The following is a 17852-nucleotide window of genomic DNA, read 5'->3' as shown; positions in this document are numbered from 1 at the left end:
TTTCAATGGAGAGATTCTTCTGATGTCCAATCTGCCCTGGCACACCTTGAGGCCATTTCCTCTCTTCTCATCCCCTGTCCCTTGGGAAAAGAGCCCAGCACCCACCTCTCCACAACCTCCTTTCAGGCAGTTGTAGAGAGCAATGAGGTCTCCTCTTAGGCTCCTCTTCTCCAGCCTCATCAGCCCCAGGGCCCTCAGCCACTTCTCAGAACCTTTGTTGTCCAGCCCCTTCCCCGGCTCCGTTCCCTTCTCTGGACGTGCTCCAGCCCCTCAAGGTCCTTCTTAAGAGTGAGGGGCCCAGAGCTGAGCTCAGGATTTGAGGGACAGCCTCCCCAGCGTCAAGTCCAGGGGCACAATCCCTGCCCTGATCCTGCTGGCCACCCCATGGCGGATCCAAGCCAGGATGCTACTTGCTTTTTTGGCCACCTGGGCCACTCCTGGCTCATGTTCAGCCACTCCTGACTGGCACCCCCAGGTCCTTTCCCGCTGGGCACCTTGGCCACCTGGAACTGCTGTCAGCCCTAGCCAGGCTCCAGTCCACCATCTGCAGAGCAAGAAGCTCCCAATCCTATGCCCAGCTTGGCAAACTGCCCGTGCTTTTAGTGACGGCTCTGTCTCCACTTCCTACGGTGTTATTGGGGAACCTGGCAAACCACCCTCAGTGCTGCGAACAAAGCAGGAGACAGGGATTCCACCCTTCATCATCAGCACGACTGGCTGCAGGGCACAGCCCAGAGACACCGGGCAAGAGGTTGGATGCAAAGCCTCACACTTCTGGCTCATGAACTAAATCTAGTCCAGTCTGGTAACGATCTAAAACCAGTTGATGAGGGTTTCTGTGATGCGTGTGGCAGCCTGGTCAGCTCCATTCAGTCCCCGAGAGAAGAACGTGCATGCTGCAAAGTTCTGATGCCTGTGGGTGACTCTGGAGAACTGGACAGTGAGAAGCAGTTACCGACCCATGCCTACAAGCAACGGCTCTCAGCCAGGCAGTTCCAGCTTCTGATCCATCCCATATCCACAAGAAGTAGGGGAATGCCAACCCCAGCCACTTTGCACACCCTTGACCACAGTTTTTGTGTATTAAGGAAAACTGGCAAGAGAAAACTAAGACCAGGGACAAGGCACACCTACCCAGAGAGGCAAATCTGCCAGCTCAAACCCTCTCTTCTTCAAGGGTTTTTCCTGCTGTTTGAAGCTGCTTGTAATGGAGAGTAAAAGCCTTCAGCATCACAGCACCAACGCCAGCCTGCACTGCCTTTCCCTTGGTGCGACAGACACCCAGCCACTATCTGGAATCAAACGACACCTACAAAGCCTTACGAGTACACCTCTTAGGACTTGCTTCTTGTGCCTTCCAAGTCTGCAGAAAGCTGGCGAGAGAGCTGCACACAGAATATCCCAAAGCATCCTCGTTATACTGGGCTTCAGGTGGCAGCAGAGAAACCTGGGGCTTTGGAAGCCACCAAAGGTACAGAAGAGAACGTGGAATCACAGCTTTAGTAAGGTTGGAAAAGACCTCTAAGATCATAAGTCCAACCATCAACACAATACCAACATGCCCACTAAACCACACCCTGAAGCACCACATCTACACATGTTCTGAACCCCTCCAGGGATGGAGACTCCACCACTGCCCTGGGCAGCCTCTGCCAGGGCTTCGCCACTCTTCCAGTAAACACATTTTTCCCAATATCCAATCTAAACCTCCCACGGTGCAACTTGAGGCCATTTCTTCTTGTCCTGTCACTTGTTCCTTGGTTGAATAGATCAGCACCCACCTCTCCACAATGTCCTTTCTGGGAGCTGCAGAGAGCAGTAAGGTCTTCCCTCAGCCTCCTCTTCTCCAGGCTAAACAACCCCAGGTCCCTCAGCCACTCCTCCTAAGGCTTGTGCTTCAGACCCTTCCCCAGTCACCTTGCCCTCTTCTAGACACACTCCAATCCCTCAACATCTTTCCCGTACTGAGGAATTTAAACCCACATAATGCAGCAGCTCCCGACCCTGAAGAATCCCATTGTACCCCAGCCGCATGGAGCAAGAAGCTCTTGCACAGAGATAAAATGAAGTCCAGAGAAAAGGAAACTACATCAAACGCAACGTTCACCAGCAGAGGACGGAAGTTTTCAGCTCTAACAAGGCAGAGGTGCTGGTTCCAACTCAGCAGGTTGGAACAGAAGGCATTCTCATACGCCATCTCCACTTATGCAACAGCTCCAGAGGAAAACTAACAGAGGAAGAATTTAGGCAACCTCAAAACCATGTGCACAACACCAAGAAGAGGCACTAGCAGCATCTGGGCTCCCCTAAGGCACGACGGCCTCAAACTGCCTTCTCCTGAAACCCCATGCGGATGATAACCTCGCAAAACACATTTCTTGCTATGACCAAATGGGTGTAATGGGTGAACCTTCTCTGCTTCATCCCGAACCTTCTCCTGATGCAGCGCGCTGGAGCGACAGATCTCTTCCTTTTCCAGGGAACCAACGTTCGAAGAGCTCCACCAGGTCAGTGGAAGAGGGACAGGTTTCCACCAAACAGCACCATGAGAGTGGTGAGGCCCTGGCACAGGTTGTCCAGGGAAGTCGTGGCTGCCCCATGCCTGGAGGTGTTCAAACCAGGTTGGGTGGGTCTTGGGCAGCCTGATCTAGTGGGAGGTGTCATTGCCCACGGGAGGGGGAGGAACTGGATGGGCTTTAAGGTCCCTTCAACACAAACTATTCTATGATTCTATGATCCGTAGAGCTGAGCTCAGCAGCAACGGGTGGGCCAGTGGTCAATGGGGTGAACATGGAAGCTCATTTCAGTGGCTCAGCAGTTTCCTAGAGCTCACACACCTTTGGGGGTGCTTTTAAATGCAAAATAGTGCCTTCTCATAGATGCAAGGGCTTAATATCAGGACCACATTACTGCTAATCCCTTCGATTTTGCAATATGCTCCGTTTCATTTGGCAAGACGAGAGTCGCAATATTACATTGGGGAAATCCAGGTAGTGACCGATAACTAAAGTGGGGTTCACAGCTTAAATGACTCACTGAAGCCACACAAGCGCATTTCTCCAGCCCTGCACTTAACCACAACTGGCGGTTTGAGATGCCCTCATCCCTGGCTCTTCTCGATGCCTACAACACAGCTTTTGCCTCCTGCAAAGCTCGCAGAGTGTGGCTTTGAGTGGCAAAATACCCTCCTTATTGACCCAAATAAGGCAAAGCCTGAAACTTACTCTTTCATGGTAACCTTCCGGCCACGCTGCCAGCATCAAACAAAAGAAAACATGGCAGAAACCATGAAGTAATTAAAAAAAAAAATAGATGATGACTTACTTGTAACTTCCCTGGCAGCTGCAAGCACGCCAGAATCTGTTTAAACCCAAGACCTCGAGCTCTGCACAGAGCACACAAGTTCCACGTGGTGCCCACAACTTTTAAAGGCGCGCGAGGCAGTGTCAGCAACCAGCTCTCTCACGGGAAGCAGTCGCTGCTACCGGGCACAAGAAAGGCGAGTTAACACCTCCTCACATACCTTCCCTTTCAAGGAACACGTGCTCTGGTACTGAGCCACCAGGATCTGATTTCTGACATGTCAACTCTCCAGCCGAGGGCGGTGCCCCCCAGGTTCTCAGAGCCATGCTCTCCTCTTGGGATCTTAGCTTCCCCCAACAATCACGCATGGATTCCTCCCCTCAGCCAGGGGTATGATGTTACCTACAATGCCAGGCCAGTTAAACAAAACGCCGAGCTTTCAGCTTCCTTATTTTCACACTGCTTCCCTCACTTCACCGCTGACACAGTGGCAGGTTGAAAGCCTTCCGAGTAGGAGGTGGTTTGGGAGCATAACACAATCAGGCAGCATAACCACATGGAGTCACATCCAGGTTAGATTTGGCATCTCCAGGATAAATGCTTCACCCCGAGAAGGGCTGTTTCCTTATCTCAACCTTGTTCACGCCACGATCCTGCCGTACAAATTAGAGGATTACAAAGCAAGGCCATCACCAAAGCTTTTGCAGAAATCGGTCCACGACGCATCATTCTCGTCCAAGCAAACTGCCACCACCCAGCACAAAGCAGATCCCAGCACAGCGCATGAGGACCAGTCCCAGGTCCCATCAACACGGACACCTCTCTTGTGCAGAACAGGACCTCGTCATGAGAGCAACACAGCGATTGCAAGGTCTGAAACATGTCTCGCTGCTACACGAACATTGCACTCTGCACACACTCAGCTGTGTCGGCTTTGAAGATCACAGGGGGAAGGTCAGCGAGTCTGAATTAATGGTATTAGATGGAAGAAAAACATAACCAGATTCATTTGCCTTCAACAGAAAGGAGAGTATAAGAGAGCATTGGCTTCCAGCAGCTTTGACCGAATGTATTACCAGGGAGAAACCTCTCCCCACTTCTAAAGAGAAAAAAAAGACTAAAGAAAGGAAGGAAAAAAAAAACCAAAAAGAGGAGTTTCCCCAAACAAAACAGATTGGGAACAGCCAGGAACCAAGGGCAAGTTTTGGACCACATTCATCACCACCTCCATGCCACATTCGCTTCCTTCAGGTTCCAAAAGCATCAGGTTTCTCTCTATGCAGATCTCCGAAAGCAGATGCAAGGTTTCAGAAAAGCCACCACCCTCCTCTCCTCCTCTGGGACCCAAACCTGGTGCTTTTCAAAACAGAAGATCCGGCTTAAAACCATTTACAGTCGGCTGAACAAGGCTTAAAGGAGCAGCTTCATGTGCCCCTAAAACCAAGATGAGTTTAAACTCTTCAGCCATGCCTGCAACATGGATCAAGAACTGAACTACCCCTTCACAGCAGCCTCAGATCCACATTCAGATCCAGAGGCACCAAACGGTTCCCAAGCTGTGCTCAGACCTCAGCTATAATCTGGGTTTGTGTTCTCACCCAGCTTTTCTACTGCAAGGAATGGGCGTCCTGTTGGACACCCTCCTCCGCCCCAATGCGTCGCAGCTCCAGAGCACACCTGGTCCTGCACCACCAAGGCAAAACAAAGAAGCACAGCCCACCAAGAGCTGCCAAAGCGCTCTGGTTAATAATTTACCAACCTTTTCAACTTTGCATCTATTAACCCACCACACCAGAGGTTAATCAGGGACACGCAGGCCTGAGTTAGCACCACACACTAACTTTTACCTTTTTTAGGGAGTATGGAATTGTGGAATGGGTTGGTTTGGAAGGGACCTCAAAGCCCATGCAGTTCCTCCACCAGCGGGACGCCTCCCGCTGGATCAGGGGCTCCAAGCCCCATCCAACCTATCCTTGAACACCTCCAGGGATGGGGAAGCCACAGCTTCTCTGGGCAACCTGGGCCAGGGCCTCCCCACCCTCACAGCAAAACATTTCTGCCTAAGATCTCATCTCAATTTCCCCTCTTTCAGCTCAAAACCATTCATCTCATCCTGTCCCTACACTTCCTGATCAAAAGCCCCTTCCCAGCTTTCCTGGAGCCCCTTTCCCTACTGGAAGCTGCTCTAAGCTCTCCCCAGAGTTGGACAACCCCAACTCCCTCAGCCTGTATGCTCAATAATTGTTTAAGTATCTGATCCCATCCTAAGCCCTGTTTGGTTTTAATCAAAATCTCTGATTTTATGGCCTGCCAGAACCTCTCTCTCCAGTGCAAACACGCTCGAGCTTACCTTCCCGTGTCGTACCTTGCCCTGGGGCCGGGAGCGGGCAGACGGGGCACTGTTCATCCTCTCGTTATGCACACCACTACCTCATCCCTTCTGGCTCCCCTCCATCCAACTCCTGCTTGTCCCAACATGGTCACTGGAAAAAGTCCACAGACAACTGACTGGAAACAACTGGCTGCGGCAGGGAGTACAGGGAGCTGCAGTTTGCACACTCATCATTTACACACTCGGTCCCCTACAGCTGCCCTCACAGGGGAGGGTGCTCAGGGCCACCAGAATCAGGAAATAAGGCACAATTTCTCTAACAGTCAACTTTTACCCTCAAACTTCCATGGCGGATGACAAACACGCCCGAGGCTGAGCCACAAAGGGCAGCAACTGCACAAACACAGGCTTCTCCTAACAAGAACATGAACACAAATGTAAAACATCCAGTTTTAATGGAGTGCCACAGAAAAAAAATTAATGCCAACCACAGGTAGACAGTGGAAAACATTTTGGAACAATCAACCCAGACTCTCACTCTGTACCATCCAACGCAAATACTTTATCACAGAAACACAGAATCGCTTGGTTGGAAAAGACCTTTGAGATCATCGAGCCCAACTGTCCGTGTCTACGACTGAGCCATCCCTGAGCACCTCATCTGCCCAGCTTTTAAACCCCTCCAGGAATGGAGACTCACCACTGCCTGGGCAGCATCCGCCAGGGCCCGAGAACCCTTTCCAGGAAGGAATCTTTCCCAATATCCAATCTAAACCTGCCCTGGCACAACTTGAGGCCATTTCCTCACGTCCCATCCCCTGTCATGTGGAAGAAGAGACCACCAGCACCCACCTCTCCACAACCTCCTTTCAAGCAAATAAAGACAGTGATGATGTCTCCCCTCAGCCTCCTCTTCTCCAGCCTCAACAGCCCCAGGGCCATCAACCACCTCTCAGAACCCTTGTTCTCCAGACCCTTCCCCAGCTCCGTTCCCTTCTCCGGATGCTCCAGCCCTTCAACGTCCTTCTTGGAGTGAGGGGCCCAGAACTGAACCCAGGGTTCGAGGGGTGGCCTCCCCAGCGCCGAGTCCAGGGGCACAATCCCTGTCCTGCTCCTGCTGGCCACGCTGTTTCTGGTACAGACCAGGATGCCATTGGCCTTCTTGGCCACCTGGGCCACTGCTGGCTCACGTTCAGCTGCTGTCGACCAACACCCCCAGGTCCTTCTCCTCCAGGCAGCTTTCCAGCCATCCTGCTTTTATGCTGCTTTCTTTTAGGACGTGGCCCACGGAAAGCCGGCACCAGTGACAGGGAAAGCAGCTTCTGACCCTCTGAAAATGGCTGAAAACAGCTACCCAAGAAATCCCTTCCTCACACCATATCACCTATATCTGGCATTCCACACCACCTCCTGTGATCTCCCATGCGTGGATCATGCGGAATACACAGGTGTGTTCCATCACCCACAGGTCAGGATGGATCAGAGCCAACAGAGCACCACCAGCTCGATGCAAAATCACTGCTCGCAGACCAACTCCTCCACCAGACGCCAAGAAAATGGACTGCGAGTGATCCGACTGCTCTGCGAAGGCTGAATCGATTTGCTCCAGGCGATCAGTCAAAGGATTTAAGGCCAAAGCTCTTGGAAGCTGCAGCGGTAACAACAACAAAAAAATAGTCTCTTGATCCTGAATCCAGCCCCAGTTTGCAAGGAATCATTAATGGCTACATAGGCCCAAGAGGCAGCGAAACCACCTTTTTCTGAGAGACTGAATCCACCCTCAATTTCAGAGAAGCTGAGGAGCTGGGAGGAGATGGAGACAGAAGATGAGGAGATGGCGTTTAGAAGAGAGAAGAGCCTGGCAAAGACTAAGCAGAGATTGCCTTAGTGGTGAGCGAGTGCTTGTGCCTCTCCGCCATGGCTGACCGGTGTTCCAGGTGTGTCCAGAACAAACAACTCGGAACATCCCAAGACAGTGGAAAAAAAGGAACAAAAAATCATTGGGGTGGGGGTGGGGGAAAGGAGAATGTGTTGTTCTGCCAGCAATAACTCAAAGTCAGACCATTTCCCTGGTATCTGGTGGAAGATCCATCACTCGGGGCGTTTCCCAGCAGCGAGGGCCGTTCACCCGCAAGCTCCCTGCTGGAATCAACAGGCACCGGCACGCAGGCTGCGTGACCGGGGAGAAACCGGGGATGGCAAGGTCGTATGATTCTTCAGTCACGCGAGAGCCCTGTTTTGGTGAAGAAAAACAAAGACCCAGGCTCTGCGTCCATCATTCCAGAAATACACAGACAAAATCCACAGGGAAACGGAGGGAGTGAAAGGAGGGAAGCTGAATGCACACAATAAGGCGCACAATGGAGCGCTGAGCTCCTATACGCGGCACCCACATATATCATTCACACGCAATATTAAAGTTATTCAGCCAACTCTCATCTTTGCTGCCGGAATAATGTCAGGGGAGCAAAGTGGAAAATCCAGGCACCTCTCCCCCACCATGGTGTCACTTCTGATTTAAGCAGAGAGTAAAACGGAGCTGCTTGGCTGGGAACCTACTCCATACAGGAGCCTGTGGCTTCAACTGCAGGCAATTCCCTGTCCGCACAACAACCTGGGACATGTTTATCCAGGTTGTGACTCCAACTGAACCACGGTTTAAGGACACCGAGTACCAACGGGCGCTGAGAACACGCAGTTATTCTGCAACAAGCCGTCCCTCCACAGCGGGGTGGTTTCAGACACTTCCTTCCCTTCTGAACCGCCTGCTCCCGCTGCATTAGCTTGCTTGAAGAAAGAAAATAGGAAAACAATCGAGGAGAAAAGTCTTTCAGAACTCTTCATTTAAGTACTCCTTGGTTTTTGTTCGCAAAAGGGATAGAGGGAAGGGCAGAAGGCTCCAAGGATGGGATCCTGCCCAAGAAGCAGGCGTCCGTGCCGCAAGCTGGCCCTTGGGAGCAGGGCAGGATTGCCAAGCACCGCCTCTGCCCTCGGGCAGCCCCTCTGGTCCTCACCTCTCCCTCTCAGTGCCCATGCTGGCACCTCCAAGGAGCGAGGTGCCACCTCCTTCTGACAGGGCGATGACCCAGCAGCATGGTGCGAGCTCCACACAGGCCTCTGAAGGAGGCACATGGCTCCTTGTAGGATTCACTCCCTTGGCTTCCAAGCTAAGAGTCCGTTCCACCTGCTCCAGGTACAACAGGGAGGCAGAAGGTAAGACAGGAGCTCAGCACGTCTTTGAAGGATCAATTGATTGATGTCCTTCTAAAAACCAAGAGGGAGAAGATGCTCTGAAAATACAGAGCCCCGCTTTCCGTGAGAGCAAGGTTGGAGAGGGGAACGCATAAACATGGAGCAGCCCCTCCTGCTTGCCGTTCCGGCACCCACAAAGCAAGCACCCAGCGACCTCAAGGCTTTGCTACAAACTCTTCATAAAACTGTTTTTTATCTGAAATAGGAGGACACAACTGTACCACCAGTGCTCAGCAAGGACCAGAACCTGGACAAAACGCGAGCTGTACTTACATGAAGATTAAATGGAGCATTTCCCTGGCAAAAGAAACAATGAGGAGCCTCATCAGGGGGCATCTCCTACTTAATCCTGCACATTAAGACTTCAGTGGGTCCGGAAGGGTCGCAGCCGCGCTCGGAGCAAACGGCATTGGATGCTGGTGCTGAGAGACGCTGAGCACGTGGGAGTACGCTCAGTGAGACACACTTCCAAAAGCTTGCCAGGATTGTAAGACATTCGAGATGACACTTAAAAACAATCACCTACTACAAACCCAAGTCTGCCTGCATCCCAGCACAGCCTCACTAGGAAAGAGAGGAGGAACTCCAAGCATGCCCTTCAGACAGAGCAGCAGAGAGGAGCAGGGACACTATTTTCCCAGGCAGGCCCCTTGGTTTACTGAAATTCCACCTGCACGTGGGTTTTTTCCCGAAGAAACAGCCACCATGATTTGTTTCATCAGCATTCCGTAATCTAATGCCTGTTTTAGCCTTAAGAACCGGGCACCATAGGCATAATCCTACAGATGATGGCCACACTACTCAGAATACCGAAACCACCGCTCCGAGTCTGGGGAATGAGACAGAGAAACAGTTAAAATTACCCAAACGCAGAGCGGTACAAAGGCTTTATTTGTCTTCCCTCAAATAAGGCTGGGATGTCAAGCGGGAACAGGTGCTCTGCTCCGAATTCACATTCTACAGCTTCATCTCAATGACCGCTGCAATTAAATGATTAAGCAGGTGCACAGCGCTTTCAGGTCTGCTCGATGAGCCCAAGTGCCGACGGCCTCCACAATCCCACTGACGGGGCAACAATGGGAGAGCAAACTTACAGCAGCAGCCAAGAGCCCATCCTCTCGGGGGAAGGAAATCTGGCCACCGGCAAAGCTGTCGCGCTTGGTTCTGACAGCAGCGAGACAACACCCTTGGAGCTGTCATCTGGGCAGCACAGAGGAGTCATTGGTGTCCTCCCTCTGCTTTTGGCAGAGCAATCCATGGATTTGAAGTTCTTGTTACGGCAGGTAGCACTACATGGTATCTGGATTTGATTTATGAACCTCAACCTGTGTGAGCGTTTCAGGGGGAGGCAGGGGGTCTCCCTGCTCCGAAGTGGGGCCGTTGCCACGTCTGAGTGCATTCTGAAGCACCACCACGCCATTCACCTCATCCCCGGAGACCTCATTAAAACAGAACCCCAGAAGCAGAGCAGGAAGTGTGGTGCATGACGGCTTAAAATCCACATTCTGGCTCGCCAAAGTTTCCAGAAATGTCTATCCTTTAAAAAAAAACCCACCGCCACCACAACAAAACATCCCCGAACCCTCCCCAAACACGACGTTCCAGCGCACAGGCTCGTCCCCTAGGGACCAGCCAGAGGGAACGGCGCCACGTGACCGCCCGGTTGCTCAACGCCGTTCTTGGAAGGTGTTCAAGCGGGACGATAAGTGAGGCGTAAGCCTATAATGAGCATAAAAAGGAATCCATCCCAAATGTAAACCGTGTCCTACCCTTTGCCTCGGCCGGTCTTGGTGGAGCAAACATGGGAGCGTTGCAATTACAAAATACTCCGCAGGTGAACTTAAGAGCTTTGTGCCTTTATTCTCCTTGACTCAGGACAAGCCTAAAATTAGAAGGGAGCGCAATGCTCCGCATGTTACGCTCCGGCACACGTCGCAAACATCCAGCTCTGTAAACTGGTCCGAGCAGGGAGATTCAGATGACGCTGGGTGCTATTTGTAATACCTTGCATGCACAAAACAGGGCAACACTTCCCTTTTCCAGCCCCGACGCTTAAAAATAGAGCTTGGGGTTTATGACCCAGCCAGCAGCATATATCCAAGGGGACCGCAAGCATCTCTCCATGGGGATTAAAGCCAGCCAAGAGCATCTCTCCATGGGCACCACAACTGTGCCAGGAGCATCTCTCCATGGCGACCACGAGCATTCCTCCACAGTGACCACAAGCAGGCCAGGAGCATCTTCCCATGGCGACTATGACCCTGCCAGGAGCATCCCTCCACAGCAGACCGTGACCATCTCTCCACAGGGATCATGATCATCTCTCCACAGACACTAAGACCCCACCAGGAGCATCTCTCCACAGGGACCACAAGCATCTCTCCATGGGCACCAAGACGCCTGCCAGGAGCATCCTTCCACAAAAGGAGGAAGATAAATCAGCACAACACAAACTCCTGGACGAGGGGAGGCTGCAACCCTGTTGCCCTGCAGCATCCACGCTGCTCCCTGGCGCAGAACAATGAGCCCGAGCTCAGAACAGCCGCGGCTGGCACGGTCAGGGGTATGCGAGGTGCCAGGGTGCGTTCCCCCCAGCTGGCTGGGGCACCCCATCAGCTGCCGCTCGCTCCGCCCCAACCCCGGTTTCCGGGTAGTAACAGAGCAGCCAATCCCTGGAGCTGCTCCGCTCGAGGCCTCTTGCCTGCAAAACACAGCTGCTCACCCCAAAGACGGGGGGATTTGGGGATCCCTGCTCCAGTACCTGCAGTCGGGGCTGCCCGGAGCTGCCCTGACTTTGAGCACTTCCCAGTGGGATACCCCTACGCCTCCATGGGGGTGCCAAGGTGTTTTGGGGGGAGCAGGGAGCCTTTCTGCAGAGCCAAGGGTTCAGGAAGAGCCCCCCACACTGCAGGGACACGACTCACCCCAAACCCTGGGGTTCAGGGGGCAGCAGCCCCCCAGGAGGGAGTGAGGCAGCGTGGTTCCCCACTGCAGGCCCTCCCCCGGCATTTGCACAACGCCGCGATCGGCGGAGAAACAATGAGTGACTCAGAGTTTCAGCACATAATCGTCCAGGCGATTATTAAACATCGCTTCAACACGTTAACGTGCACACGCAGCGCTCTGCACCCCCCCATAGCCCCCCCCAGCCCCAGGAGCCAAGTAACCCTGCCCTGCTCACAAAGAGGCATCCATAAAGGACACGGACGTGTCGGGATTGAAAATAGGAATAATAAAGAGACCCCACTCTGCTCCTAAACCTGTCAGAGCGGGAGCAGCAGCGACGCTGCCCACCCTGGCCATCACCCCCTTCCCACTCAGAAAGGCAGCCCTCGGCAGGCCATAAATCCATGGCGTTATTCTCCATCGGAGGCACGAAAAGGGGCCAAAAAGGGAAAAATGTAATGAAAACGGCAGCAAAAAAGGGGGAAAAAAACCCAAACCCAAACACAACAACAAAACCCCAGAGCCCCGGAGAGAAGCTGCCCTCAAGCACATTCCTTCAGAGAAGCCCTTGGCCACCACGAGCCCCTAGTGGCTCCCCCATCTCCAAGCAGACCCCTGTTCCAGGTGGGCCTCCAGAGAGGACCTCTCCCTAGGGAAGAGAGCCTGGGCCTGGCGAGCTGCGCTCACCGGCAAGGCGAGACAAACAAAAACGGCTGGGGAGGGAGGAGTGCTGAGGAGTCATCTGACACAGCCAACTTCCCAAGTTTGTTGTCCACAGGAGTCTGAACGCTCCAGCCCTCGCCCCTCAAAACACTCGGAAGGCCACGTTGAGCTTCGTGGTTGGAAAAGCCTTGGGTTTCTTTTGTCAAGGGGTAGAAAGAAAGCGGGGTGTAAACTGCCCGGGGTTGGGAGGAACGCCAGGTCCTCAGGGCTTTCCACCTACCACCGAGCGCAGCCACCTCAGGAAAACCTTCTCTTTGTCTCCAAAAACACCAGAGATACTGGCTAGGAAGGGAACAAAAAGGGGGAATAAAACAAAATAAAGGGGGGGGAGGGAAAAGGAAAGCAGCACCAGCTCAGGTTGGGCCTTGGCCCTTCTCCAGCCCAGACCTCCTTCCAGGTTATCCCTAAGGAGAGGTTTATTCCCCCTCTGTGCACCAAACAGCTGGAATTCCCAACCCTCCTCCCGGTGTGCCAAAGCATCGATCACCATCGGCGTTCGGCAGAGCCTGACATGTGTGTAACTTTAAACCCCCGGATAAAAATAGCTCCGGTTCAAGCGATCGGCAGTCATTTCCTATTTGCTCAAAAACAAGGCGAAAGAGAGCAGCTTTGTCAAGGGGACGCGCAGGCTGGGCGTCCAGCAGAAGTTTCCTTCGATAAGGCACCCTCGCACCACAAACGGGAGCGGGGCTGCTCCTCCCTCTGAGAAAACACACCGAAATCCAAGCGAAGTTTGTTTATCTCTCTCAGGAAAACCAAATCAGACCCAATTCTGGACCCCCTGGCAATGCTGAGTCCAAGCACGTTGAGCCAACAGAGCCCAAAGCCATTTCGGCCACTCGGGTCCTTTCGACCCCCACCACCTCGTAAACAAAAAAACAACATAAAACAACCCCAGAACCCAAATCCCAAGGATATTTTTCCACGCCACCCACACTCTAGACAAGAGAGAAAAAGGATTCGCCGCGCTGGAAAGGGCCAAAGGATAAAAATAAGGAGGAAAAACATAAACAGATCTATCGCGGGGGGAGGAATAATAAAGGCGAACCCAGACTGGGGCGTTACATAAACGGGAGCTGCGAGAGTGGCCACCAGCCTAGAACCCCTCGCCCACCCAGGACTGTGGGGCCCCCCCACCGCCCCCTCCCCAAATCGAACCCCTAAACCGGCACGAGGAGCTTCACGAGGCTGAAAACAACAATGAATCTCACAAATGCCTTTCTCCAGGCTCCCCCCGGTCCTTGGCCAGAGTCTGGGGGGGTGAGGGGCACCCAGGCTGGAGGGGTCACCGAGGGGTATCAGTCCCCCCAAAAGGAGAGTGGAGGGGGTCAGGCCTCACCCCCAGGAGGGGGGGGTCACCCCACAGGGACAGGGGAGTGGCCTTCACAAGAAGGGGGCCACAGGGGCACTCCCAGGCCACAAAGGGGGAGAAGATCCCCCAAAACAAGGGACAGGGGGTCAGGCCTCACCCTGGGGAGGCGGTATCTTCACCTCATGGGAGTGGGGGACCCATAAGGGCTCCCCCAGGGCCACAGAGAGGGATCAGGGCCCCCAAAATAAGGGGTGGAGTGGGGTTAGGCCTTACCCCACAGAGGGGGGAGCTTCACAAGGGCTGGAGGTGGGGGAAAAGTCCCCCAAAATAAGTGTGGACTCACCCCCAGGAGGGGAGATCTCAGCCCCCAGCAAGGTGGGGGCAACGGCGGGGGGTGTCCAGTGCCCCCCAACCCCCCATTCCAGTGCCTCCCAACCCCTCCACAGCCCGAGAGTGAGGGGTCCTCGTGCCCCCTGCTCCCACCAGCCCCGGGGGGAAAGAGGGCGATGGGAAGGGGGGGTCTGGGAAGGACCCAGTGCTGCTCCCCTCAGCTCCGATTCAGCCGGGGGGAGGGCAACGGGGGGGGGGGGGGGGGGGCAGTATTGGTGGCGGGGAGAAGGGGGCAGGGGATGTTAGGGGGGATCTCGGTGCCCGTACAGCCCCGGGGGGGGGGGTTGGGTGGGGGGAAACCGGTGCCCCCCCAGTACAGCCCCGGGGGGGAATCCCGGTGCCACCCTCCCTGCGGGGGCTGCACGGGGGAGGGGGGGGCTGCTGGGGCGGGTTCCCCCGTTCCCCCCGCGATGGGGCAGTGGGGGGGCGATGCCGGGGGGGTGTCCTCGCTCCCCGGTGCCCCCCCTCCGGGGTCCCTGTGGGGGTGAAGGATACAGCTTGACCACGTCGGTGTCCATCCGCCTCTTGCCCGGGCTGGGGGAGGACATGGTGTCCGCGGCCGCCCCCGCTGCTCCGGGCGCGTTGTCAGCGCCGCCGCCGGGGAGCGGGGGGGCTGTTGCGGGCCCCCCCCTCGGTCGCTGTCGCCGCTGTCGCCGCTGTCGTCGCCCGCGCCCCCTCCGGCCCCGCTCCGGCCGCCGCGGCCCCAGCCTCTCTCTGGGCCCCTGACGTCACCTTCGCTGACGTCACAGCCCCGGCGCGTCCCCATTGGCTGCGCCGCCGGCGCCGCCGCGGACACGCCCCCTCCCCGCGCGGCGCTGTGGGAGTTGTAGTGCGGGGGGGGGGGGGGGGGCAGGGATCCGGGGTTCGCGAGTTCGAGACCCGACTGGGGTCATTGGGGTAGGGGGGGGGCGGTAAAGAATCTGCGAGGTTCACTGGGAGAAGGGATTGGGGGGGGTGGATTCGAGAAGACCCCACTGGGGACACTGGTACTGAGGGGAGAGTGATTGAGGGGTTGAGGGTCTGAGACCCCGTTGGAGACATCGGGGGAAGCAATTGGGGATCGAGGGTTCGCGACCCCACTGGGGACACTGGGGGTGCGGGGGAAGTGATTGGGGGTCCCGGGTTCAAAACCTCTGGGGGGGGAAGGAGGGGAGAGGGATCGAGGGCTCACAGGTTCCAGAGCTCTCTGGAGCCACTGGGGGGTGGGGGAGGTGATGGAGGGGCCCTGGGTTGGAGACGCCTATGGGGCCACCGGAGGGGTGTGGGGGGTGATTGGGTTCCAGACCCCACAGCGGACACTGGGGGGTGAGGGGAAAGTGATTGCGATACCCCAGTCTGGAAACCCCACTGGGGACACCGGGCGGTGGGGAGGAAGTGATTGGGGGTCACAGGTTTGAGACCCCACTGGGGCTGGGGGTAAAGTCACTGGGAGGGGGTCATGGGTCTGAGACCCCACTGGGTCGGGGGGTCGCGGATTTGGGGCCCTGCTGGAGACACTGGAGGTATGGGGGGAAAATTGATTAAGAGACCCCCGAGTTCGAGACCCCTCTGGGGCCATTGAGGATCACCATTGAGGTGATCGAGGGACCTCAGGTTGGAGACCCCACCAGGGTCACTGCGAGGAGGGGAGGAAGTGTTTGAGACCCCACTGGGGCCACTGCGGGGGGGGGAGGTGATCGAGGGGACGTGGGTCTGAGACCCTGCCGGGGCCTCTGAGGGTGGGAGAGAAGTGATTGAGGGCCACTGGTGGGGTTGGGAGCAGAGAGGGATCGAGGGACCCCAAGTTTGAGACTCTGCCGAGGCGGGGGGAGAAGGGGACAACAGTGTCCAAGAGGGATTGAGACCACTCCAGGGCAACAGGGTCAGCATGTGGGGGGACACGGACCCCGGGTTTGAGACCCCGCCAAGGCTCCAGGGCCATCGAGGGGCTGCAGGTTTGACTCCCCCTTCAGAGCCAGCGCAGGAATGGGGGGGGACGTCAGAGCAGCCCGGGTTCCAGCCCCCACGGGGCACCACGGCCATCGAGGGGCCACAGGTCAAGACCCTCATGTTTTGGGGCCAGGGGGAAGCGTCCAAGGGGTCACAGGTTCCAAACCCCAGAAAGGACCATTGAGGGGCTGTGAGTAAAGACCCCACTGGGGCCCCAGGGCCAGCACAGGGGGGAGGGAGGGTCCAAGGGATCGGGGGTCCCAGACCAGGGATTTGGGACCCCACTGGGGCCCCAGGGCCAGCGCAGGGGAGAGGAAGGGTCCAAGGGATTGGGGGTCCCAGACCAGGGATTTGAGACCCCACTGGGGCCCCAGGGCCAGCACAGGGGAGGGGAAGGGTCCAAGGGATCGGGGGTCCCAGACCAGGGATTTGAGACCCCACTGGGGCCCCAGAACCAGCGCAGGGGAGGGGAAGGGTCCAAGGGATTGGGGGTCCCAGACCAGGGATTTGAGACCCCACTGGGGCCCCAGAACCAGCACAGGGGTCCCCAACCAGCAGGACATGAAGGTGGTGTGGGCAGCATCACCTGGGTGAAGCCACCACTGACCTCAAACACCGCCCCGATGGCAAAGCAGGGACGTGGCTTGGAGCCCCTGCTCCAGTGGGAGGTGCAGGATGGGACTGGATGGGCTTTGAGGTCCCTTCCACCCCAACCCATTCCATGGTTCCATGGGGAGCCCTCGCAGTGCCAGTCACCTCACCGGCTTTCCGGTGCAACACCACCAAAGCATCCCCTCGTGCCTCAGTTTACCCAAGCGGATGGGGGAGGCACACGCCAGCGCCCCGGAGGTGACAGCAGGCGTATGATGGTGACTCTCCAGCCGGCGGGGCTCTGGCGTGGCACCTCCACACCCCAAGGCGGACATCCCACATTCCTGACCCTACTATCACCTCAAAATTTGTCCCAGCGCTTCCTCCCTGCTGCCGGGGAACCCCAAAACAGGGTGACTTCACCCCACACATATGTGTGTTGGGGGGGAAGGTTATTTCCTCCATTTAATGCCCATCACACCCCTCCAGCCCCGACTCCGAGCGGGGTCGGATCCACAGCCCAGGCGAGGAATTTGGAGAGGCAAAGGAGAAGAGGGTTTATATTTGAGCAGAGAGAGAGGTTGGGGCAGAGGGTCCCCTGTTTTTTGAGCCCTCAACACTCCCCGAGTGGTTCCCGGCAACTGGGAGAACAGGAAAATCAGGATTTTCCCTTAATTTCTTTAAATCCTTGTATTTCATCCCCGTAATGAATCATAGAACCAAAGAACACCACAGTTTCACAACAGGGACGACGAAAGCATCCTGTTTGGGTTTGTTTTGGTGGGGGTGTCCTTAGGACCCCTCCCGTGGCACCCAGATCCCCACCTGCGGGAGCACAAGGCATTTGGGGCCCCCCTGAGCTCTCCTGGGTCTTAAAATCGGGGGGCGCGGGCAGGGGTGGTGCCCCCTGGTGTGGGTGTACCCCACAGTTCGTGGGGTGCTGGGGGGCTTCAGGGGGGACGGGCAGGCAGAGATGGGAGGCAGCAGAGCCATGGGACACCATCAGAAATGGGGGAGCCATGGGGAGCCACAGGCGATCCGGGGAGCTACGGGGGCACAAAAGAAGCTGGGGGA

At 55.9% G+C, this 17852-nt stretch overlaps 1 protein-coding gene across 1 annotated transcript in view; it reads right to left on the bottom strand.

Annotated features, from left to right (window-relative positions):
* The window catches only part of UBE2H (ubiquitin conjugating enzyme E2 H), a 50436-nt gene extending 35446 nt beyond the window's left edge, over positions 1-14990 (bottom strand). Inside the window, exon 1 of the mRNA XM_054058484.1 lies at positions 14754-14990. Coding sequence (XP_053914459.1) covers positions 14754-14806 — 53 coding nt within the window. The 5' untranslated portion in view covers positions 14807-14990. The remainder of the gene's footprint in view (positions 1-14753) is intronic.
* Positions 14991-17852: the final 2862 nt, after the last annotated feature.

Source organism: Cuculus canorus, chromosome 1 (genome assembly GCF_017976375.1).
Source record: "Cuculus canorus isolate bCucCan1 chromosome 1, bCucCan1.pri, whole genome shotgun sequence".
Taxonomy (NCBI): Eukaryota; Metazoa; Chordata; class Aves; order Cuculiformes; family Cuculidae; genus Cuculus; species Cuculus canorus.
This window is presented reverse-complemented; position numbering and strand designations above follow the sequence as displayed.